At 48.5% G+C, this 24996-nt stretch overlaps 2 protein-coding genes across 3 annotated transcripts in view; one reads left to right on the plus strand and one right to left on the minus strand.

The window, feature by feature from the left end:
- Positions 1-1742: 1742 nt before the first annotated feature.
- MRPL37 (mitochondrial ribosomal protein L37) lies at positions 1743-21203 on the minus strand. The gene is made up of 7 exons (XM_007978661.3): positions 20783-21203; positions 15232-15415; positions 15023-15138; positions 10228-10413; positions 7392-7549; positions 3773-3976; positions 1743-1949 (listed from the first exon to the last, which is right to left on the minus strand). Exons 1-7 carry the CDS (start codon positions 21126-21128, stop codon positions 1872-1874), a joined length of 1272 nt encoding a protein of 423 aa, XP_007976852.3. The 5' UTR covers positions 21129-21203; the 3' UTR covers positions 1743-1871.
- Positions 21204-21310: 107 nt separating this feature from the next.
- Positions 21311-24996, plus strand: part of CYB5RL (cytochrome b5 reductase like) — a 32055-nt gene continuing 28369 nt past the window's right edge. For both annotated transcript variants that reach the window (XM_007978659.3, XM_038000354.2), the window contains exon 1: positions 21311-21393. The gene's annotated coding sequence lies outside the window, so the exon portion shown is untranslated. The remainder of the gene's footprint in view (positions 21394-24996) is intronic.

Genomic DNA, 24996 nt, shown 5'->3' on the forward strand with positions numbered 1-24996 from the left:
CTACCACCATCCCGCCAGCTCCTCCTCTGTACTCCCAACGGAGTGTTCTTTAAAAAAAAAAAACTTTGATTCAGCAATTCCACTGCTAGGAACTTACCCAATGGCTCTGCTGGCAAAAGTACTCTAAGATACACGAACGAGGATGCCCACTGCAGCATTATTTCTAATGACAACTGGAAACAACCTGGACCGTCATCAACAGATACTAACATAGCTGCTCAAAAGAATGAAGAGATCCTATGCGGTGATGTGGCAAGAGCCTACAGTCCGGAGACATCAGGTGAAAAAGGAAGGGCAGAACAGGCTGTAAATAGGATGACTCTTCAGTCATGTACATACGTGTGTTCTTATGATACATACACATTTTCACCAAAAGCATGGAAGAAACTCGCTCTGTTATCCTTAGGGAAAAGGACTAGCTAGGGACCGCCTTGGGTGGGTCAACTTATTTTTCCCTGAACTCTGAACTTTTATCATTTATGTATAATTGTTTCCTGTCTGTAAAATAAAAAGTAAAATGGGCAGCAGGGCTCAGAGTCCCCGGAGCCCAAGGTCCGCTGCCCTGGGAGGTGAGGTGCTTGGTGTTCAGGCCCCTCCCGAGCTGGCCACTCCAGCCCCAGCCAAGCCTCCGGCCTCCCCACTTCCAGTCACTCCCCGTCCCCATGGTCCTCTGTGCCTTGCTGCTTTTCCTGGTAATCCCTCAAGCCTACAAAGTAAGCTGTCAAGTGGAAAGAGCCCAAGCCTGGGAGGCAGACACAGGCTGGACGCCACTTTGCCACTGCCTAGCTGAGAGCTCCTCCAGCTGCCGGAAGTTCCCACACTAACTGCTCTCAGCAGTCCCTCAGCAGGAATTACAGCCCAACAAAGCCACCTCGCCCAAGGTCCCACCCGCTGTCGGGAAGCAGCACATATCCAATGGCTGGTGCCAGGTCAGGGGTGTTTGTAGAAGGCTCAACTCCCTTGCCTCTGGCTCCAGAGTGCCCATGAACTGGGTGAGGCCTCAGATGCAGCCACACTGAGCTTGGGCCCGCCACCCCCACCTGCTGCTGCCTTCACTCTCCACAGGTTCTGGTCCTAAAGGTTCTCCCCAAATAAAAATCTCTGCGTTTCCTCGGGAAGCTGACCTATAGCACCAGCTGGGTGACCTTGGGCAAACACCTTAAATTATCCGTGTTTTCTCCTTAGGGCCCAGAACAGTGCATAGCACATGCTAGGCATGCAATATTTTTCTTGAATATGGAAATGACATTTACCTTGTAAGGGGTGTGTGGAGATTAAAGATGCTGTGTATCAGGTGCTTGGCATGGCAGCAGTGTCTGGCACATATTAGGACTTGACATTATTTGGACAAACAGAGGCCAGCTGAACCAGGGGTGTACTCACCCCATTAACCAGGATACAAGGGAGAAATCTACAATAAATACTCTGGCGAGATTTTCTGCAGTCATTGTGGAATGTGTCCACAATTTAAATAATGCCATAAGAACCTAGTGACCATCAGCGTATCTGCCATGTGGCAGACACTACACACACATAACCCGGAGTCTTCAACACCAGGTAAGTCACATTCGCCCCAGGTTTCAGATGAAGAAACGGAAACAGACAGATGAAGATGCTTATCTAAGATCACAACACGGGTCCAGGGCAGAGCTGGGCTTCAGCTGGGGCAGGTCAGGCTCCAGGGCTTGGACTTGTGTGGGGGCCCTTCCTGATGGCACCCTCATACCAAACACAGGCTTCAGTGCAACGCAAGGGCTCTTTATTGTCAGCGAGAGTAGCAGGCCAAACGGGCACTGAGGCTCCACGGGACCCAGGCTCTCTTCCATGGAAGAGAGGCAAGGGAGGTTTCAGGATTCAGAGGGGTCCTCAGCTCACACAGCACCGTGCAAATATAGAGCTAAAAACTTTCTGAATGTCTCTGGCTTGAAATCAACTGGCCCAACAGGTTCCTGGAAAGAACACAGTCCATTAGGATCCTGCTACTAGGTTTAACGACAGCAATTAAAACAAGATTGGATTGAAGTAAATCTTCAGTGCCTGGACAGCAACTTTCTTTTTCTGACATCGTCTTTCTCTCAGACTAAGAAGGGGTGTTGAGGGGCTGTAGGCTGGGAGGACAGGAAGCATTCCCAGCCCCCTTCAGCCAAAACAGCTGTTGACACTGCTCTGCGCCCGAGGCCCTCTCACTTCAACCACCAGGAGCAAATGGGCTGTTGCCCTCTCTAATCCCAGGGACAATCATCCCTCACCCATTCCACACACATTTATTGGGCACCTGCCTTCTTTCTACTGGGCCTATGTCCTGTGCTGGAGACAGAGACACAGCAGTAACTTGACTCTGGTTCCTGTCCCCAAGGAGCTTATGGTCAGCTGTTCAAATAGTGAAAATGAAAGGAGACAGACCCCACTGCAGAAGTAGGAAAAAGAAGAAAGCAGGAAGAAATGACTAACTCGCCGACATTTATATGTGGAAGGGCGAGCAGAATGGGGCAAAAAGAAAAAGAAAACGAAGGAGACTTCAGAAAGCCCAGCACATGCAATAGAAGAAGAAGAAATGAAGGCAGGAAGAGCAAGATCGGGCTGGGGCCCAGGGCGAATGCTGAGGGGTGGAGCAGCAGATGAGGCTGCAGAGGTGAGGAGGAGCTGTCTCCAAACCACAACAGGCCCAGCCCTGAGTCAGTATCCTGGAAGGGAGAGGCTGACGGAAGAGAACCTGAAGACACAGAGTCAGGAGGGAAAACGTGACTAAGAGCAGAGAGCATGGAGGTGGCTGCTGTGACTATGCAGGTGAACTGAGGGTGTCCGGGGCCAAAGCAAAGAGCACAGACCCGACAGGCATTTCAGGTGGAAACAGCACTGAGCTGCTGGAGAACTAGTTCAAGAACAGACCTGCTGAGAATGTTCAAAGGCTCAGCGACTCCATTTAGCAAGCCCATACTCAGGACTGTGCAGGACCTAGTTGGTCCCAGAGCAGGCAGTACCCCTACTCCTCTTTCTCAGTCCCTGACCCTGCTATAGGTCTCTCCAGGGTGCATATCACTGCCTGATGCTCTATCAGGAATTTATTTAGATACTGTTACTGCCCACTACACAGAGAGCAGGCCTGGACCCTGTCAGCTGAGCAGTGGGGTGCAGCAGTGATGGTGCCACAGGAGGAACTCCATATCTGTGGGATGAAACAAATGAATGCATCCCCACAGACCCTGCCCTCAAGGATCTAGGAGCTTGGAGTTCTGTTTGGCGGAAGAAAAAAAACATGTGAAGAGATTCTACGCACAACAATGTGATCGTGCTATGATGGGGGAATATGGAGGCCAGGGCAACCCACCTGAGGCACTTAAGTGAGGGTTGGGATGGGGACGGTGGTGGTCAGAAGTTTCCCAAAATAAGAAACACTTATGCTAAACCTGGAAGGACAAGTGGAGGATAGCCTGACAAAGACTAATGGGGAGGGGAGAAGGCAAGAAGCCTCCTGGATAAAAGAAGCAGCATCTACAAAGGCCAAAGCTAATGAAGCCGCAGAGCACCCTGGGAGCTGCGAGGAACTGGATTGGCTGGAGGGTGCAAAGGGAAGCAGGAGCTGGAGTGGAGCGCTGGGCAGGGCCTTAGGTACGGGCGGGACTGAAGGAGTCCTCCAGGCAGAGATCCTGGGTGGGAAGTCCCCAGGGCCAGGGCTCTACTCACAGAGCACCCCGGCAATCCCACCTGAGGCTCACACCAGGTAGGAGGAGGCAGGGCCCTCCTGGGTCAGGCGGGAAATGGCTCAACTTACCACAACCACTCTCTTTTTGATCACTGGGAGACACCAAAAATGCTGATAGAGGAGCTGGTCTGAGTCCACCCAGGCCAAATTCTTGACACCCTCGTTAGAGGCCAGGTCTGTGGTATTCAGTTGAAACACCAGGAAATGGAAGACACGTCCATCTGTGCCCACGCTCTGCACCACCACGGGCTGCTCCAAGACCTTGGCATCATTCTGAGAGGAAAAGGGGAAAAGGAAAACAAATCAGAAGCTGTGGAGTGTAGGGAACAGCACGGCCCAGGCAGCTTCTAGTTCTGCCCTTTACAACATCCACCTACGTCCACTGAATGGCTTCTCTTTGGGGCAATTAAAATAGAATGAGGAGTTCAGGGCAGTGTCCAGGGCTGGGCCTTCCTTCACCCAGGCTGGCTGTGCCTCATGGCCCCAGGCTGCCTGCTCTTCTATTTGAGCACATCAGAGTAATAGTTCCTGCCACTGAGAGGCAATTTCCAGGTAAGCCAGAGTTCAGGCAGGCCAGCTGGGGGATTAATGACAGAAATCTCTCAAACTCCTGGCGTTACTTGATGAGGACACAGTGACATCAGCTATCAAAGATGTAATCTCATTCAGTTCTCACTCCATTTGACGGATGAGAAAACTGAGATTTGGTGAGGTAAAGTGACTTGCCTGAAATCACAAAGATGGGTGGTGTAGAACCCAAACAGGCTCATGCCAGACCACACACTTCCCCCACGTCCCTGCCTTGCTTCTAAGGGCCTGGCTGTCACATTCACTGGGCTTCATGCTTACACTGCAACTCAATATGGGCCATGTTTCTGGAGTATCCATCCAGCCATGCCAGCGTCAGGATTTCACCAGTCAATTCCTGCTACTGATCTCTTCTGGTTACTGCCACTTGGTAATAGGAGTAATACCTAAAATCATTTACTGAAGGCCTCTCAGGTGCCAGGCATCTTGCCAGTTTTACATCAGGTCACCTCTACTCTCATAAAGCTAGAGGTATATTCCCACTAACAGATAAGGAAACTGAGGTTCAGAGAGGTAGTATAATTTGCTCCAGGTCACCCATGGGGTGTGACGTGGGATCAGACTCCATGCTATTAAGCCCCTGAAAGCCCTGTTGTTCTGGTTTAATCCTGGTGTCCCAGTGTATCTAATAGTGGCACCTCATTATTCTCAGTGGTGTCCCAGTTTGGGAGATAAATCGTATGGTGACCTGCTGAGACTTTGCAGCAATCCAGTTTGGTGACTGCTACTCAATGAACGAAGATTCAACAGGCAGGCCCCATGAAGCAGGCCATCCTTGATTCCACCCCACTGGGGCTGAATCTGGCATTAGGAATACCTAATGTCAGACCTCAGTGTGGGCCACACTGGGGCTTTTGGCCTTAGAAATACCTATTCTTAGCTGCATGAAAAATAAATAAAAAGAAAAGTACCGGTAAGTGTTAGCTGAGAATTCTGTATTGACTCTTATCTCCCTCTACAGATCAATAAAACTGCAGGTAGTACATAAATTTCTCAGCAATTTTACCTTTTACATGGAGGCTCTTCCCATAATTGCTCAACTTCACATCCCCAGGAATAATTTGTACCTGGAGGGGCTGAAGGAGGCCTCTGCTCCTACCCAACTTGGTGGTAATTAGTGGTATCGTTGCTACCCAGGCTCTGATGGCAATAGCTGGCACAAAGGCTACACTGAGTCTGCAGGCCTGGGACCAGGGTTGTGACTATCTCTGCCTCCTTCTCCTGCCTGAGTTGGGAGTAGCACATCCTTCAAAACTGGAGAGATCATGGTTCCAAGCTTTGCTTCCCCACTCATTAGCTGTGGGATCTTGGGCAAGTACCTAACCTTTCGGAGCCTTCAGGAATGGGAATAAGACAATTGTCCTAGGATTGGAAAGACACAAGAAGGTCATATGAAGATCTGACGGCTACTAATTTCTTAGCTGTGTGTCCCCGGGCAAGTTCCTTAGCCTCCCTGAGCCTCAGTTTCACCACCTGTAAAATGAAGCTAATGACATCTGCCACATGGGGTTAAAAAACTACAAGGATTAAATAATGCCGTGTTCTGAAATTTCAGTTCAGTGTTTTGTTGTTTTTTTTTTTTCCTCTGAGGCAGAGTCTCACTCTGTCACCCAGGCTGGAGTGCAGTGGTGCAATCTCAGCTCACTGCAGCCTCCGCCTCCTGGGTTAAAGCAATATTCATTCGTCAGCCTCCCAAGTAGCTGGGATTACATGTGCATGCCACCACACCCAGCTAATCTTTGTATTTTTAATAGAGTCGGGGTTTCGCCATGTTGGCCAGGCTGGTCTTGAACTCCTGGCCTCAACTAATCCTCCCACCTAGGCCTCGAAAAGTCCTAGGATTACATGCATGCACCACCACACCCAGCTAATCTTTGCGTTTTTAGTAGAGACGGGGTTTCGCCATGTTGGCCAGGCTGATCTCCAACTCCTGGCCTCAAGTGATCCTCCCACCTTGGCCTCCCAAAGTGCTGGGATTACAGGCGTGAGCCACCGCGTGCCCGGCCAGTTAAGTGGTTTTTAAACTCCAGCTTGTAGCAGCGTCAATGGGGGGCTTATTAAAATGCTGATCGCTGGGCCCCAACCCCAGGGTTTCTGATTTAGCAGGTCTAGGGGTAGATCTGAGAGTATGCATTTTCAACAAGTTCTCAGATGATGCTCCTGCTGCTAATCCAAGACAAACGAACCACTGATTTTTTGTTAATAAAAACCCTAAATAAATGTGTGGTATGCAGCAGGTGCTCAGTCTGGGCAAGGCCCATTCCACTCCCTATCCATTTGGCTAACCATGGCTCTCCAACGCCCCCTAGGCCAAATAAGATGGGAAACAGTACTTTCCTCATTCCTGCTCTAGAAAAGACACAGGCTCTAACCAAGACCTGGGGGTCCAGCAGTGGCTCTCATGAACTCCCTACCCCAACACCCAAACCAGGGATCTGGTATCCCAGGCCTGCTTGAGGGCTACCATACAGCCCTCCCCTCCCTGGAGGCCTCTGCTTCCAGAGCCAGGTTTTTCCCATCTTAGGACAGCTCTCTGTGACAAGTTAGTCTGTATTCCATACCATCTAGGTCCCTGAGACCTCCTCTTAGGATCAGGGGCTACCACCAATGAGTATCTTGGGTCCCCAGCACCCATCCTGAGTTGGTGGGCAGGGCTTGGCCATCTCTATTGCTCCACTTCCTCCCACCTGTGCTCCACTTCTGCCACTACAAGAACAGAGGCAGCATGCTGCAGCACAAATAACTGAAGACTTCAGAGTAGGGCAGACCTACCTGCAGTCCTATCTCCATCACTTAGTGCTGTGTAACGCTGGATAAGCTGCACGGCCTCTCTGTAATTCTATGGCATAGCGTGGAAAGTGGGGACTTCAGTAAAACATGTGGGCTACTGTGGTCAAGTGAGCTACTTAGGTGAAGCACAGGCAGTCAGTCCCTAGTGATATCGGCTCATCTCCACAGGGTGGGCTGAAGTACTCCTCCCTAAAACTCCTCAGTCAAGCAATCAGTTCCCCTACATCCCTTTTCTTCCTCTGAGCAATAACCTTAAGGGAGGAGACCAACACGGCGTAGAGCAGCTCAGTGGTCTTCTTCACATACGTACCCCATAGAGGAGCCGGGCCTGAGCCAGGGCACTGCCAAAAGCAAACAGGATCATCTTGGCCCGCAGCTGATCTGGCTGAAAGCGGCCCCGTCGTAAATTGGCTTTGTCCAGTAAGTACAGGGTATGGGGATAGGGGTAAGGATAGCCTTCCCGGAATCCTGCAAGAGACACAATTATGTGGAGGGGTGGAAAGGATTCATCAGCCTGCCACAAAGCCTCAGGAAAGTCACCTCACCTTAGCCCAGGAACAGGTGCTACACAGAGACTCAACAAAGGTGGGTACTATCACTATAGCTCAGGGGCTGGCAAACTTCAGCTGGCTGGCCAAATCTGGCCTGCTGCCTATTTTTGTAAATAACATTTTTACTGGAGCACAACCACACTCATTCATTTACATATGACTATTGGGTAGCTGTGACAGGGACCATATGTGGCCTGTAAAACCTAAAATATTTACTATTTGGCGCTTCACAGAAAATGCCTGCCAACCTGTCATAGGTGCTTCTTGCAAGATAGTTCTAACTCCACACCTTTCTCTCTCATTCTGGCACACAGATGACAGTGACGTTAGGAGAAGGAGAACTTGAAATCTGTGGTAATTATTAAAAAGAAAACAAGTCGGCCGGGCGTGGTGGCTCACGTCTGTAATCCCAGCACTTTGGGAGGCCAAGATGGGTGGATCATGAGGTCAGGAGATCAAGACCATTCTGGTTAACACGGTGAAAACCCGTTTCTACTAAAAAATACAAGAAATTAGCTGGGCATGGTGGTGGGTGCCTGTAGTCCCAGCTACTCGGGAGGCTGAGGCAGGAGAATGGTGTGAACCCGGGAGGCGGAGCTTGCAGTGAGCCGAGATTGCACCACTGCACTCTAGCGGCTGGGTGACAGAGCGAGACTCCATCTCAAAAGAAATAAACAAAAAAAACAAAAAAGAAAGCAAGTCATTTGCAAAATTTACTACTTTAATATTAGTGACAAATGACTTGCCTCATCATTCACAATTAACCCACCCAACACTAGTGCTGAGAATCAAAGTTTAGCACTTGTTCCTCTCAGCCATGACCTTATCAAGTCATGATTCTCTTCTCTCGCATGGCTATGAGTAACTCTTGGTAGGTGGGGAACTTCTAGAATAAGTGATCTGGATCACTGAATATGGGTGAAAAGAAGGAAGGAAGAGGTTGGGAAGGTTGGGCCTGGTGGCTCACGCAGGTAATCCCAGCACTTTGGGAGGCCGAGGCGAGCAGATTGCTTGGGCCCAGGAGTTTGAGACCAGCGTAGGAAACATAGTAAGACCCTATCTCTAAAAAGAATATAAAAATTAGCCAGGTGTGGTGGCACACACCTATGGTCCCAGCTACTCAGGAGGCTGAGGTGGGAGGATTGCTTGAGCCTGGGAGGTCAAGGCTGCAGAGAGCAACAGTCATGCTACTGCATTCCAGCCTGAGTGACAGACTGAGACCCTGTCTCAGGGGAAAAAAAAAAAAAAAAGGCTGGGAAAATAATGTAGGCTCTGAAAAGCCTAGAGGAGGCGTGGCTCTGCTGCATGTTTGGTCCTTCAGTCTGCTCAGGTACTTGACAGAGGTAAATATCTAGAACTCATTCTGTGCCAAGCTCTAAGACAGGTACCAGGAATGGAGGCCAAGCAGAGCTTGCCACTGTCTTTGAGGAGCTCACAGTTTAGAGGGGAGACAGACAGGAAAACTGACCATATCTGTATGGAGGGACATGTCAAGATGTGAGGTGAGTCAAGGGCTATGGGAGAACAGTCAGAAAGACCCTAATGAGACTGGAAGATCCCAAAGTATTTCTGAGAGAAAGTGATTCCTAAGATGAACTGTGAAAGATGACAAGTTAGCAAGCTGAAGACCAAAACGAAAGAATGGTCAAAAGCTCCAGGCAGAGGGAGAGGAAGTGCCAAGGCATGGAGGTGAGAAAGGGCATGATGAATTCAGCATAGTCACAAGAAATGGGGCAGGTAGGGGAGGAAGCAAAGATGAGGCTGGGGATGGGGCAGAGACAAGATGTGAAGGCTCTTTCATGTGAGCAAAGGAGTTCCAACTTTACTCAATAGGAAACGGGAGGTGGGCATGAAGATAGATGGGATGAAGGTGGTGTTGGGGAAAGGCTACTCTGGAATTATGGACTAAATGGACCAGAGAGAAAATAATGTGGGGTCAGACTGACCAGCTGGGATGCTGTGGCAATAGGCTAGGTAAAGGACAGTAAAGACTGACCTAGGTTGTGGTTGTGACAATGAAGGGGTTTATGAGGAAGATGCTACAGCTCATGAGGACAGAGTGGATGGCAGGAAGTGGGGGCCAGCCTAGTCTCACTCCCTTGTGATGTCTTGGTTGACTGAGTACATAGTGGTCCCTGGCTTGCTGGAGTTTGGATCAATGGCCCCATTCAATGTCCATGGGGCTTTCTCAGTCCTTAAAGAGGGTTGGCCAGAGTTTACAAGGTAAACAGAAAGTGGGTGCCTTCATGGGACCTATGAATCAAGAAAACGCCTTGGTCAAAAGCCCCTCAAATGCCCAATGATACAGTTTGTTGAAGGAAAAAAAAGCCCCTCAAGCCATTCTGATGTAACAGAGTTACTTCTCCAAGGTACGTTAGCCTTTGAGCAAATCACTTAACCTCCCTGAGTTGCAGTTTCTTTGCCTATGAAATGGAGACAATAGTACTTGTCTCATGGGGCCACATGGATCCTAGGAGATAGGTAATACACGCGAGGTGCCTAGCGCCTAGCAAGTTCTTAGTATATCCTTTTCCTCCAGAAAAAGCATGTCCTTCTCCCCCACACTGCCTAAAAGTCCAAGACATTGATCCTCACCTGTGTCATCTTTCACATCATAAACATTGGATTCATGAAGATCAATGACAGGTGATATGGGGTAGAAGGTCTCTAGAACATGATTCTTAGTAGCTTCAACCTCCTCTCTGGAGGCGATGGTGGGCAAAGGATCCTTGGTGCTCAGTCGGGCTCCACCAGAACCACGGACTTGAAGGAGAAGAGACTCTAAAAGGGAGAAAAATGGTTACTCTAACCTGGTATTAATGACTTTTGCAGCTAGGCACAGTAGCTCATGCCTATAATCCTAGTACTTTGGGAGGCCAAGGCAGGCAGATCATTTGAAACCAGGAGTTCTGGGTCAGCCTGAGCAACATGACGAAGCCCTGTCTCTACTAAAAAATACAAAAAATTGGCCGGGCATGGTGGCTCACGCCTGTAATCCCAGCACTTTGGGAGGTCAAGGCGGGCGGATCACGAGGTCAGGAGATTGAGACCATCCTGGCTAACACAGTGAAACCCTGTCTCTACTAAAAATACAAAAAATTAGCCAGGCGTGGTGGCGGGCACCTGTAGTCCCAGCTACTCAGGAGGCTGAGGCAGGAGAATGGCGTATACCCAGGAGACAAAGCTTGCAGTGAGCCAAGATCATGCCACTGCACTCCAGCCTGGGTGACAGAGTGAGACTCTGTTTCAAAAAAAAAAAAAAAAAGTTAGCCAGGAGTGGTGGTGCATGCCAGTAATCCCAGTTACTAGGGAGGCTGAAGCACGAGAATTGCTTGAACCTGGGAGACAGAGGTTGCAGTGAGCCAAGATCACGCTATTCCACTCCAGCCTGGGCAACAGAGTGAAACTCTGTCTCAAAAAACTTAAAAAAAAAAAAATAATAAACACTTTCTCAATTCTGCAAAGTCTAAAGCCTTCATCCTCCCATGTGCCTCAAGTCATTTATAGCATTTCTAGACCATCAGCCTAATCACAGAACACATAACTAAGTTAGGATGTTAATCCTGGGATCCTTAAGAGGGGATGAACCAATGCATTCTTCTTCCTGTGTTCCCTTCCCAATAAACCCTGAGGGCTGATGGTCTCTGGGGAACGAAGCCTGCACCATCCAGATCTTCCTGAGCAACTGCTCTAACCCAGAGATGCGTGAGAGTTACTCTCTCCTCTCAAGGAGCCCACCAGGTAGTGAGTGCTGCAGTGAAAAGGATGAAACATATTCAAAAATTGTACAGGTGGGGAAAACTGAACTTCTCTGGGAATGGGAAGCTCCCTGAAAGCAGCAATGCCTTAAACTGACATCTGGAAGGACAGGTAAGAGCAGAGATTCTCAACTGCAGCACTATTCACATTTGGATCAGATAATTCTTTGGTGGAGTAGGGGGAAGGAATGCCTCCCCCTACTGTGTACTGTGGGATGTTTAGCAGCATCCTGGCTTTTACTTACCAGATGCCATTTGAACTCCCTCCCCATCCCATGTCCCCACACCCCATCCACATCATATCAAAGATGTCTCCACACACTGCCAAATGTTCTCCGGAGGGAAAAACTGGCCCTAGTTGAAAACCACTGAGTAAAAGCTTGCCAGGCAAAGAGAGGGGGAAAAGCACTCTAGTCAAGGAGGAATAATGTGCAAAGGCACAGGTGCAGGCAACTCTGTGGCAGAATTTAGGGAGAGAAATCCAGGTGATTAGAGTAGGATACAGCAGGGAAGGAGTGATGGAGAGAGGAGCACTAAGACTAGAGGTAGTCTTACCTTTTTTTTTTATTATTATTGAGACGGAGTCTCGCTCTGTCCCCCGGCTGGAGTGCAGTGGCATGATCTCGGCTCACTGCAAGCTCCACCTTCCGGGATCACACCACTCTCCTGCCTCAGCCTCCTGAGTAGCTGGGACTACAGGCACCCACCACCACGTCCGGCTAATTTTTTGTATTTTTAGTAGAGACGGGGTTTCACTGTGATCTCCATCTCCTGACCTTGTGATCCACCCGCCTCGGCCTCCCAAAGTGCTGGGATTACAGGTGTGAGCCACTGTGCCCGGCATTTTTTTTTTTTTTTTTTTTTTGAGACATAGTCTTGCTCTGTCGCCCAGGCTGGAGTGCAGTGGTGCAATCTCGGCTCACTGCAAGCTCCGTCTCCCAGGTTCATGCCATTCTCCCGCCTCAGCCTCCCGAGTAGCTGGGAATCCAGGCGCCCGCCACCACGCCCGGCTAATTTTTTGTTTTTGTATTTTTAGTACAGATGGGTCTTCACTGTGTTAGCCAGGATGGTCTCAGTATCCTGACCTCGTGATCCACCCGCCTCGACCTCCCAAAGTGCTGGGATTACACGCATGAGCCACTGCACCCAGCCAAGGCAGAGGAGATTCTTAAACTTAGGAAAGGGGCCAGATTGTCCTTAACGACTGAGAGTGAGAAAACCCTGGCCAAAGAGCCTCACTGAAGTCGGATTAGCATATATGCTACATGCAGACATAGGTAGCAAGAGGAAAATAAACTCACATCTGACTCATCAGCAAGTCAGCCATTGTGAACATGCATAGACACCCTTCACAGTGGTCCCCACAGGAGGTCACATGCTACCACCAGACAAAATGTGCCTGAAAAAACACCTTGAGAATGGCCTCCTGAGGAGTGTCCACTGAGGCAAATCTTTCTCAGAAGGTGCTTGGGTTTCAGAAATAGCCACAGTGTGATGGTAATGGATCAAGGCCAGTTTTCTTGTATGTCTAAAAATTGGTTTGGTCAATAACACTGTCATTAATTAGCATGTGGCCTCCCTTACTGGATAGGTAAGAAAGGGATACTACCTCTGTGGGTGGATAAACTCTGATCTGTCACACCTCAAGAATAGTTTTCTAAAGTATTTCCTGTTTCCTAACATATAATCTGCAAGAAAAATAAACGTGCATGGACCTCTCCTAACCTTGGGTTTTTGATTCTCCCCACAGACCACTCTTGTGTGGTTTCTGATTCAATTCCCTCCATATCCCTCCTCCAGTGACAGTGCCAAATGGGGTAGTTTAATTAGAGGTAATACTTGATGATGGGCCAAGTACTCCTCTATTAATGAGGTTCACTAATTTCCTTAGTGGTGTCATTACCTCTGCAAAGCTGACTCTTTGCCAGGAAGTCTATACACAAATCCTGACCAAGCAGATGTCCTGAAATCCCAAATCATTCCATAGCTGGTTTCCCTGCTCCAGGATTCCACCAGTTAGAACACCTGTGTTCTATGAATATCCCTGCCTGAAACACCAACAGTAGGTATATGCATTTACGTATCCCTTCAGTCAGCACCTACTGTGTACCATGAACTGTTAAGACACTGGACAACGTGAGTAAGATATGGTCCCAGCCATCAGGAGTTCCGTTTAGTGGGGTAGACAGAACTGACAGTAGATACTGACAGTACAGTGTAATGTGTGCTATGATGGCAGAATGAGCATAAGGGACACAGAGGAGGAACAGATACCCCAGCCCAGATTCACAGAGAAGGGGGGCTTGAGTGAAGTCTTGCAGATAAGGAGAATTTGGTTAAATGAAGAAAGCAGAGGGCCAGGCGTGGTAGATTGCCTGAGGTCAGGAGTTCAAGACCAGCCTGGCCAACATAGTGAAACCCCATCTCTACTAAAAATATTAAAAAAAAAAAAATTAGCTAGGCATGTTGGGCGGGTGCCTGTAATCCCAGCTACTTGAGAGGCTGAGGCAGGAGAATCGCTTGAACCCAGGAGACGGAGGTTGCAGTGAGCTGAGATCACGCCATTGCACTCCAGCCTGGGCAATAAGAACAAAACTCCACCTGGAAAAAAAAAGAAAAGAAAAGAAAAGAAAAGAAAAGAAAGCAGAAAAGAGTATTCCAGGTGGGAAGCAGTGGCTCACGTCTGTAATCCCAGCACTTTAGGAGGCCAAGATGGGCGGATCACTTGAGGCCAGGAGTTCGAGACCAGCCTGGCCAACATGGTGAAACCCCATCTCCACTAAAAATACAAAAATTAGCCGGGTGTGGTGGCATACGCCTGTAATCCCAGTTACTTGGGAGGCTGAGGCACAGGAATTGCTTGAACCTGGGAGGCAGACAGAGGTTGCAGTGAGCTGAGATCGCGCCACTGTATTTCAGCCTGGGCGACACGGTGAGACTCTGTCTCAAAAAATAAATAAATAAAAATAAAACTCAAACAAAAAAGATTATTCCAGACAGAATGCACAGCATGTGCAAAGGCACATGGATGTGAAAGCTTGATGCTAAAAAGCTGCAAGTGGCTAATTTAGGGATGGGGTGGTGGGCAGTAGAGCAGGAGATAAGACTAGAAAGACTAAGTGGCGACCAAATCATGAGGGCTGGTAACTCACAATAAATGGTTTACACTACTAGGAGACAGTGAAGGATCTGAAACGGGCAGGGACATAAAGACTTGCACTTTAGAAAGATCACTCTAGCAGGCCATGCTGAAAATGGATTTGGAAGACCAGAGAGGTGTAACTGAGGTATGAAGACTATTGCAATAGAATATGAGCATCGTGAGGATGGAGGCTACATGTGCTTTATTATACATTTCCTTACCTTCAGCATTTAGGGACTTCCCAAGCACATCCTAAGCACTCGATATGGCTGTTAATGGTTGAATGAATGTCTTAGAAAGTGATTAAAAACAAAAATGGTTGGGCTATGGCTAATGATACTAAGGGTGTGTCTGAGCCTACAAAATGAGACCACGAAGGATGGGAGTGAGGATAGGTATTTGGGGGCTGGGGGATGGGAGCTGGTGGTGGGGCTAAGAGTAGAAAGGCAAAAAAACAGACCAAGGCTTTCTGGTGTACAAGATGACCAACCTCGGTTCCAGGTAGCAGAAAACGTGGAGTTTTGGACACAGATCCTCCTGGCCAGAGAAGGATGCTTGAGAATCTGAGATTTACACAGCTGTATTAGATTGTCCACAATGACCGGGCTTGAAGACAAAAAGAGACATTTGGGGATTTAAAGCAACAGGTCGATTCGAAGATCCATTAGTAGGAAATCTTCTTTACTTGGGGGAACTTACCAGTAGGTCTCTCTCTTGGGGATTTCCTCAGTGGTGTGCCAGAGACGGGCATGCGAGATCACATTCAGAACGCGCTCGTCTTGGTTCTCTATGTGGTTCTTTGGATCATCAGTAAGGCTAAGCACTTTCTCGGGAAGGCCTTCTATTAACTTGGTCTTGGTAAGCCAGAGAGCCTGCTTCACACCTTTGAGGTAATCAGCCACAAAAAAAAAAAAAAAAAAGAAAGAAAGAAAACAATTCAGGAAGAGATGCTTACACCTGCCAGGTAGCATCTTAGTAAAAAGGCTGCCTCAAGTGAGAAACTGGATTTGTTCTGTGACGCCTGAGGGGATAGAACCAAAAGTGAAGAGCAGAAGCTAAGAAAGTTAGATTTCAACTCACCTTCAGGAATGACCATCTACTTCAGGATGATTAATAGGTGACTGAGGGGGTGAGCACCTGCCACTAGACGAATTCAAACAGTGGCTAAGACAGCTGAGATAATATGGCTGAATGCTGTAAGCAGTGGATAGACCCTAGGCTATGGGACTAAATTGATGGATGCCAACCTTTCATTTAAGATCCTTTCTAAGATCCTTTCACACCCCAGCCCTAACTACCAAATATAGCCTGTGTCTACCAAATATACCTCATTTATTAGGTGTGGGTCCAGGCATAAGCCTATGCTGCCTTCTCAGGGGAAAGCAACCTTTGGAAATAACTGAGAATAACTTTCGGATTTTCATGAATACTTTAAGAAGCTGAACCTCTCTGGCCTTAGTATAGAAAAGTTGGGCTTTTCCTGGATACAGAACTGTTTCGTCTTTTTTTTTTTTTTGAGACGAAGTCTTACTCTGTCGCCCAGGCTGGAGTGCAGCAGCATGATCTCGGCTCACCGCAACCTCCGTCTCCTGGGTTCAAGCGATTCTCCTGCCTCAGCTTCTCAAGTAGCTGGGATTACAAGCATGCACCACAGCACCCAGATAATTTTTGTATTTTTAGTACAGATAGGGTTTCACCATGTTGGCCAAGCTGGTCTCAAACTCCTGACCTGAAGTGATCTACCCACCTAGGCCTCCCAAAGTGCTGCGATTATAGGCGTTAGCCACTGCGCCTGGCCTGTTTTGTCTTATAGACATGGTGAACTGTGTAACTGAAAATATTTTTCTCTATACCAGAGTTCAACAAACATTTTCTCAAAGGGTCAAATAGTAAATATTTTCAGCTTCTTGGCCCCGGTCTCTCTCACAACTACTCAATTCTGCTAGAGCACAAAAGCAACAATAGGGAATAATTAACAAGTGTGCATGGTTTTGTTCCAATAATACTTCATTTATAAAAACAAGCAGCTGACCTAGTTAGCTGACCCTAGCTATGTACCATTTGTTGATTCCTAGCAAGCTCAGAGGCAGGTTTGGGGCTTCCTTTTAAAATGCAGAATCTTAGGCCGGGCATGGTGGCTCACACCTGTAATCCCAGCACTTTGGGAAGCTGAGGTGGGCAGATCACTTGAGGTCAGGAGTTTGAGATCAGCCTGGCCAACACGGTGAAACCCCATCTCTACTAAAAATACAAAAAAATTAGCTGGGTGTGGTGGTGCTTGCCTGTAGTCCCAGCTACCTGGGAGGCTGAGGCAGCAGAATCACTTGAACCTGGGAGGCAGAGGATACAATGAGCCAAGATCACGCCACTGCACTCCAGTTTGGGCAACAGAGTAAGACTCCACCTCAAAAAAAAAAAAAAAAAAAAAGGAAATGAATGAAGTAGAACCTCACAGAATGAATTTTTGTTGTATTATCTGTTTTATTTTTCCTTTGTACTGATCCCCTCAGCTGTTTTTTAATTTAATCTGGTTGTGTTATAAATAAGCTACCCAAAATACTTTGCATGAAAAGATGGCATATACGTAGCCAGGCCCAGAGGCTCATGCCTATAATCCCAGTAACTCAGGAGGTAGGAGGATGACTTGAGCCCAGGAGGTCAAGACTGCAGTGAGCTATGATCACACCACTGCACTCCAGCCTGGATGACAGAGTGAGACCCTGTCTCTAAAATAAATAAATAAATAAAAGATGGTGTATATGTAAACTAAAATAGATTCAATTTAGCCTGACAATCTTTAAACATTAAAGAAACTTAGCTACTCTCGGTGGGATGGGTTGTGGTGCCAGGCAAAGACCTCCCTAGCTTCACTTTCCCCAAATTTGGCTTCTCTAGGGAAGGAACATGCATAGACCTAGGTATCTAAGTTCTAGATCAAGTAAACACACCAGTCCTCTATTCTCTTTTTTTTTTTTTTTTTTTTTTTTTTGAGACGGAATCTGGCTCTGTCGCCCAGGCTGGAGTGCAGTGGCCAGATCTCAGCTCACTGCAAGCTCCGCCTCCCGGGTTTATGCCATTCTCCTGCCTCAGCCTCCCGAGTGGCTGGGACTACAGACGCCTACCACCTCGCCCAGTTACTTCTTTGTATTTTTTAGTAGAGAGGGGGTTTCACCGTGTTAGCCAGGATGGTCTCGATCTCCTGACCTTGTGATCCACCCATCTCAGCCTCCCAAAGTGCTGGGATTACAGGCTTGAGCCACTGTGCCCGGCCAGTCCTCTATTTTCAAATGAAAAGTCAATACTATATTCTTCTCAATGATCATGCCCACAAATTAACAGAAGGCTGGTGGCTGCCTTGGTTGGCAGATTACCCATCTCAGCTGGAAGAACACTTCTCTGACTCAAGGTCGTATCTTCATTTCAAAATTGTGTCTGGGCCAGACATGGTGGCTCACACCTATAACCTCAGCACTTTGGGAGGTTGAAGTAGGCAGAATGCTTTGAGACCAGCCTGGCCAACACAGTGTAACCCCATCTCTACAAAAGAAATGTAAGAAATTAGCCGGGCGTGATGGCATGTGCCTATAATCCCAGCTACTTAGGAGGTTTAGGTGGGAGGATAGATTAGGCCTGGGAGGTACAGATTGCAGTGAGATTGCACCACTGCACTCCAGCCTGAATGACAGAGCAAGACTCTGTCGAAAGAAAAAAAAAGAAAGACAGAGAGACAGAGAGAAAGGAAGGAAGGAAGGAAAGAGACAGGCAGACAGACCATGTCTGGGATGGAAGGGAGCTTAAGATACTTTGGGGGAGACACCCTGAGGCAATTTCTCTTGTGGTAATAAATGAAAACAATAAGTACAATGAGACTTTTCACTTTAAGACCCATAAGACATCACACCAGAAATATAAATATAAATGTTTAGAAATGTAACTTTTGGGCAGGGGCAGTGGCTCACACCTATAATCCCAGCACTTTGGGAGGCCGAGGCAGGAGGAGCACTTGAGCCCAGGACTTTGAGACCAGCCTGTGCAACATGGTGAGACCTCCTCTTCACAAATAATTTAAAAACTAGCCGGGAGTGGTGGCATGCGCCTGTGGTCCCAGTTACTCAGGAAGATGAGGTGGGAGATTACTTGAACTTGGGTGGTCAAGGCTGCAGTGAGGCACGATCACGCCACAGTACTCTGGCTTGGGCAACACAGCAAGATGCTGTCTCAAAAAAAAAAAAAAAGTAACTTCTGGATTTTGTGGTGCAGCAGAAAGAACCCTGGACTGGGAGTCAGATAAACTAAGTTTTAGTTCTGACACCGCCACTGTTCCTTAAACTTGAAAATAGATAAAATACTAAGACTTTATGTTTCATTTGCATATGAAAAATAGGTGGTAGAGCTGCCATTTACTGAAAGTCACCATCTACCCTGTGCCAGAAGCTTTACCTGCAAGTTAGATGGGATTTTATAAAATGAAAAATGAAACTCAGAGACTAAGGAATTTGCTCACATACCTTATAAGTGACAAGGCTAGGAGGAGAATCTGAGTCTGTCTACCCTAAAGACCATCACCTCTCTCCATTACCCCAAATGGCTTCTCTAGCCCTGTATCTTGCAGTTTTATTATAGCCTACAGAACCTCTCTGTAAGTAGCAAAAACATAGGATACACAATACATTTTCAGCCTAGGCAAACGAATATAATCTTAACGTCTAAAATACTGCTAATGCATTCATCCACTTGGTATTGTTACCTGGGTCACTCAAGGATGCCAAGTCTTATGAGATCCTTCCCAGTACCTTGTAAGGACACTGGACGTGTTATTTTTATTTATTTATTTATTTTTGAGACAGAGTCTTGCTCTGTCGCCCAGGCTGGAGTGCAGTGGCCGGATCTCGGCTCACTGCAAGCTCTGCCTCCCGGGTTCACACCATTCTCCTGCCTCAGCTCCCGAGCAGCTGGGACTACAGGCGCCCGCCACCTTGCCTCGCTAGTTTTTCTGGTTTTTTTTTTGGTAGAGACGGGGTTTCACCGTGTTAGCCAGGATGGTCTTGATCTCCTGACCTCATGATCTGCCCGACTTGGCCTCCCAAAGTGTTGGGATTACAGGCTTGAGCCACTGCGACCGGCAGAGGTGTTTAAAGGCTGGACAATCAGCTTTCAGGAATGGAAGTGAGAAGCTTAAAAGGCTGACCAATTGACTTTTTTCAAACCTAGGATTTATTATCTGGCTTAGTCCCCCAATCTTGCCAGATTTGCTTTTTTTTTCCCCCTAATTACTCTTTGGAAAATACTGTTCCCACTTATCTCAACCATTCTGTTTTCAAGACCTGCCCCATCCCTATCCTGATTTGAGGAAGATGGAAGAATGGGGAAAGGGATAAACAAGCCTCTCCATGGACTCTGGAAAATAATTTCTGGTACTGTTCTAGATAGACAGGCTGGTTTTGGCAAAGTCATTTTGATCTGTCCCTAGTGAGAGTGACAGAGGACTAGACATGGACTTGAGAGGTGACAGGCATGGAGATTAAACATTCTGCTGTCTCCACTATAAACTCTCTCCATCTACTTTTTTTTTTTTTGAGACGGAGTCTCGGTCTGTCGCCCAGGCTGGAGTGCAGTGGCCGGATCTCAGCTCACTGCAAGCTCGGCCTCCCGGGTTTACGCCATTCTCCTGCCTCAGCCTCCCGAGTAGCTGGGACTACAGGCGCCCGCCACCTCGCCCGGCTAGTTTTTTGTATTTTTTAGTAGAGACGGGGTTTCACCGTATTAGCCAGGATGGTCTCGATCTCCTGACCTCGTGATCCGCCCGTCTCGGCCTCCCAAAGTGCTGGGATTACAGGCTTGAGCCACCGCGCCTGGCCTCGCCATCTACTTTTAAAATGTGCAGTTAATCTCCAGAATGTCAGACCTGGAAAGGTCAATGTGGACTGTCCAGTCAAAACCATTCACAGGAAATAGAGGCCCAGGATGGTCAGCCATTTGCCCAAAGTCAAACAGAGAGAGCCAGGGGTAGGCCTAGAAAGCAGCTCTTTTCACGCTGACATGCAAACTCTCTATTACTCCCGCACAGAGGCCCAGCTCCTTACAACTCAATTCTAACAACTCTCAGAAGATGGGAATCACTACGGCCCCATTTCGCAGATGAAGAAACCAAAACCCACAGAGTTTCAATGTCTCGCCCAAAGCCACAGAGGGTCGGGGTCAGTGCTGGTCAGAGGAATATGTTCCCTTGCCGCCCGTCTTGGGGCCTCACCCTCGAGAAGGCGGCAACGCTGGTGAAAGATATAGCAGGCCTGCTCTTTGTGCAGCGGATGCTCGTGAAGAGGGGGCGAGCGGTAGAACCTTGGGTCCCTGTAGCGCGGCTCCCAGGGCGGAAAGATCGGCCGCGCCAGCCAGGGCACGAAGTGCATCTTCCCTGCATAGGTGATGGGCTCCAGTCCAGGGATCTCGTACACCCTATCCAGGGGAGGAGGCTCCGGCTTCCGCGTGGAGCGCACGCCCCACTCATACGCCCCGCGTCTCGGGGCCCCGAAGCCCCCAAGGCCGAGCTGTCCGGAGCCAGCCAGCGCCCGCCTTGCGGGCCCGGACGCCAACGCCATAACGATCTGTTCGCCTCAAGACCACCACCTGGACGACACCATCTTGCGCGCGCAGGGCCTGCTGGGAACGAAAGGGGCTGGGCGCCAAAGCTCGTTTCGGGAATGGCAGCCAATTCAACCAATCACAGTCAGGATATTCTTGTCTTGCACCTGCCCCCAGCCCGTTCTCATTTTTTATAGGTGATACCTGCTAAGCGCCCCCCGCCTACCCGGAGGTAGGGAGGAACCTGGAAAATCTGACGTGAGGGGAAGCGCAAGCGAGTAGGTGAGTGGTCGTGGTGGGTCCAGAATCGCTCCAGGACTTCAAACCTGGACTTAGACAAGGTTGATCGCTTATGAGCAGCTGGAGCTTGGCAAGGCACTTCCCTCTCTGAGTCCCAGTGTCCCTCGCTGTAAAAATAGGGATAGAAATGCCTAAGCTGGCGCACCTGTACAGCGCGCTGCTGCGAGCGCCTCTGCCGCGCAGCCCTTCTCCTGAGCGTGACTGCTCACTGCACACCTCTTCCCCAGCGCCAAAAGCGAGCCACTTTCCTGGCTTTTCCTTTCCCTCTGGATTTCCCAGTTCGCCTCCTAGAAGCAAGGACAAAGCAATGAAGATACGCTTTTGCTCCTTGCTCAACACCTGTCTATCAGCTGCCTGCTGTGTGTCAGGCGCTGTGCTTAGCCCCGGTTGGCATTGGTAAATAAGACAGATGGGAGATGTAGAGCTTACAGTTTAGTGGGAGATGCAGACAGAACGCAGGTAAACAACGCAAACAAATAAGTCAACTGCGATACACACACTCCCTATGCCTTTTCCGTAGTTATTTTTCTCGTTAGCATTTCACACTATCGTACCATCTGTTTTCCATCTTGATCTTGCTTAATAACTTTCTCACCCTAAGATATGAGCTCCATGAGTGCAAGGGTTTCTGTTTCTTCACTGCTATATCCCCAGCACTGAGAACAGTGCCTGGCAGATAGTAAATGTGTTTAGTGAATGTGCGTATGGTAGAAACAAAGAGTGCCTTATAGAGAATGAGGAGGGGAAGATTCAGGGAGGGCCTCTAAAGGGAGGTGACCTTTAAAACCAAGGCCTGCGGAGTGGGAAAAGTCATCCAGCCTGAGGCAACATGTGTCAAGGCCTGGATTAAAGGTGGTGCCTCTTGAACTGAAAAGATAGAGGCTCAGAGGACGCATGAACCAGCTCTTTAAAATTCCTGACTGACGTGGCCAACTTTTCTGCTAATTTTGAAAATAGCAGAGCAGGTGAGACTGTTAAAACGTGGAGAAGGCCAAGAGTTATCCTTCACACCTGTAATCCGAACATTTTGGGAGACCTAGGTGGGATGGGCCACTTGAGCCCAGGAGTTTGAGATCAGCCTGGGCAACATGGTGAGACCTCCTCTCTACAAATAATTAAAAAATTAGCCAGGCATGGTGGCATGCACCTATAGATCTAGGTACTCAGGAGGCTGAGATGGGAGGATCACTTGGGCCTGGGAGATCAAGTCTGCAGTGAGCTGTGATCCTGCCACTGCACTCCAACCTGGGTAACACAGCAAGACCCTGTCTCAAAAAAGAAAAAAAAAAAAATCAGCATAAAGAGGGGATCAGACCTCATCCACTCATAATGCATACCTGGTCCATAGCATGCAATAAAAATGAATTGGGTTGATGTAACACCATGTACATGCAGTCTATGAGGCTCTGTGAAGGTAGGAACAATGACCTGTTTACCTCTGTTGCTTCCCAACACCTAGCACTAATCCTGGCTCCCAGACTGTATTTGTAAACTACAGGGAACCTTCCATATGCCAGGCTGTGCTAGGTGGTAGAATACAGAAAGAATAAGACACCATCCTTTTTTTTTTTTTTTTTTTTTTTTTTTTTTTTTTTTTTGAGACAGAGTCTTGCTTTGTCGCCCAGGCTGGAGTGAAGTGGTGCAATCTCAGCTCACTGCAGCCTCCACCTCCCAGGTTCCAGTGATCCTCTTGCTTCAGCCTCCTGGGTAGCTGGGATTACAGGCATGCACCACCAGGCCCAGCTAATTTTTTTTTTTTTTTTTTTTTTTTTAATGATCCTGGAGTGCAGTGGCCGGATCTCAGCTCACTGCAAGCTCCGCCTCCTGGGTTTACGCCATTCTCCTGCCTCAGCCTCCCGAGTAGCTGGGACTACAGGCGCTCGCCACCTTGCCCGGCTAGTTTTTTGTATTTTTTAGTAGAGACGGGGTTTCACCGGGTTAGCCAGGATGGTCTTGATCTCCTGACCTCGTGATCCGCCCGTCTCAGCCTCCCAAAGTGCTGGGATTACAGGCTTGAGCCACCACGCCCGGCCAATTTTCGTATTTTTGGTAGAGATGGGATTTCACCATGTTGGCCAGGCTGGTCTTGAACTCCTGACCTCAGGTGACCCGCCTGCCTTGGCCTCCCAAAGTGCTAGAATTACAGGCATGAGCCACCACACCCAGCCTAAGATACCATCCTTGACCTCAAGGGGGTCCCAGCCTGCTAAACCTTCCTGAAGTCATAAAGCTCATGAGCAGTAGTAAGTTTCCTGAAGCCAAACTCTTGATTCTGTTAAAGAAAGATTCATTGAACACTGCCTTTCTAAAACCAGCAATAGTAAGTGGTAAGATAATTTGGGTAAGGTCTGATCAGGAAGAGTTTTGGACACCAGGCAAGGAGATTGGATTCTATCCAGTAGTCAACAGGAGCTGTTAAAGGTTGCTAAGCAGGGGACTGGTGGCAGATGCGCTGATGGCTGATGTTAGGGAGAGACTGGAATTACATTCTGTGGGACCACCAGAAGCTCCAGTATAAATGGGGGTGGGAAGCAGAAAAAGATCTTACAGGTATGGACTCCTGGGGAGTGACTGGGAACCCAGAAATGAGACTTCCCTGCCCTCTGGCAGACTTGGTGGTCTCCTTCTCTGCCCCCTCACAGACTTGGCCACACTTGATCCTAGCACTTTATGCCTGAGTGAAATTAGTGCCATTTGGAGGCCCCAGAGTGCCCATACAATTTGAAGACAGTTTGGTAATAGGATCCTTGCTCTGTGCCAGCCCAGTGCAGGTGCTAGGAATTGGAGATGAAAGTACCCTTTCCTTGTGCTTTGGAAGCCTAGGGAGAAAGAGCACCAGTCTGGAGGCCAAAGAGACCCAGGCGTGCAAACTGGCCTTCATACTTTTGGCTTCCTGACCTGGGCCTCGGTTTTCTCCTCTATACAATGAGGAGGAGCATGGCCTACCTACATCTGGCTGTTGGGAGGATTGAGTGAGGCATGCAGAGCACTTGGCATAGACTGTGGCCCAGTAAGTGGCATCTTTTATAATGGTTATCATCTGTTTAGTGAATGACTCTCCCATCGGGGCAGGATGAGTGTTTCTCACCTCTGTATCCTGGAGCACCTCATGCCGCAGCCCCTGCCTAGTATGTGTTTGTGGCAGGAACGAATGAAAAATCAAATGCTGGGAGCTCTCAGAGGTAGTTGGCATTTTAGAGGCATGATGTTTACATCAAACAATGCTCTGTAGCATCAGACTTCTTCTCAGCTCTGCTCTTAATACTGAGAGGAAGGAACACTCTCTTTTTTTTTTTTTTTTGAGATGGAGTTTTGCTCCTGTTGCCCAGGTTGAAGTGCAGTGGTACAATCTCAGCTCACTGCTACCTCCGCCTCCTGGCTTCAAGCGATTCTTCCGCTTCAGCCTCCTGAGTAGCTGGGACTACAGGTGCGTGCTGCCATGCCTGACTAATTTTTTGTATTTTTAGTAGAGACGGGGTTTCATCCTGTTGGCCAGGCTGGTCTCAAACTCCTGGCCTCAGGTGATCTGTCCGCCTTCGCCTCCCAAAGTGCAGGGATTATAGGTGTGAGCCACACGCCCGGCCA

This window comes from Chlorocebus sabaeus, chromosome 20, assembly GCF_047675955.1.
Source record: "Chlorocebus sabaeus isolate Y175 chromosome 20, mChlSab1.0.hap1, whole genome shotgun sequence".
NCBI lineage: Eukaryota > Metazoa > Chordata > Mammalia > Primates > Cercopithecidae > Chlorocebus > Chlorocebus sabaeus.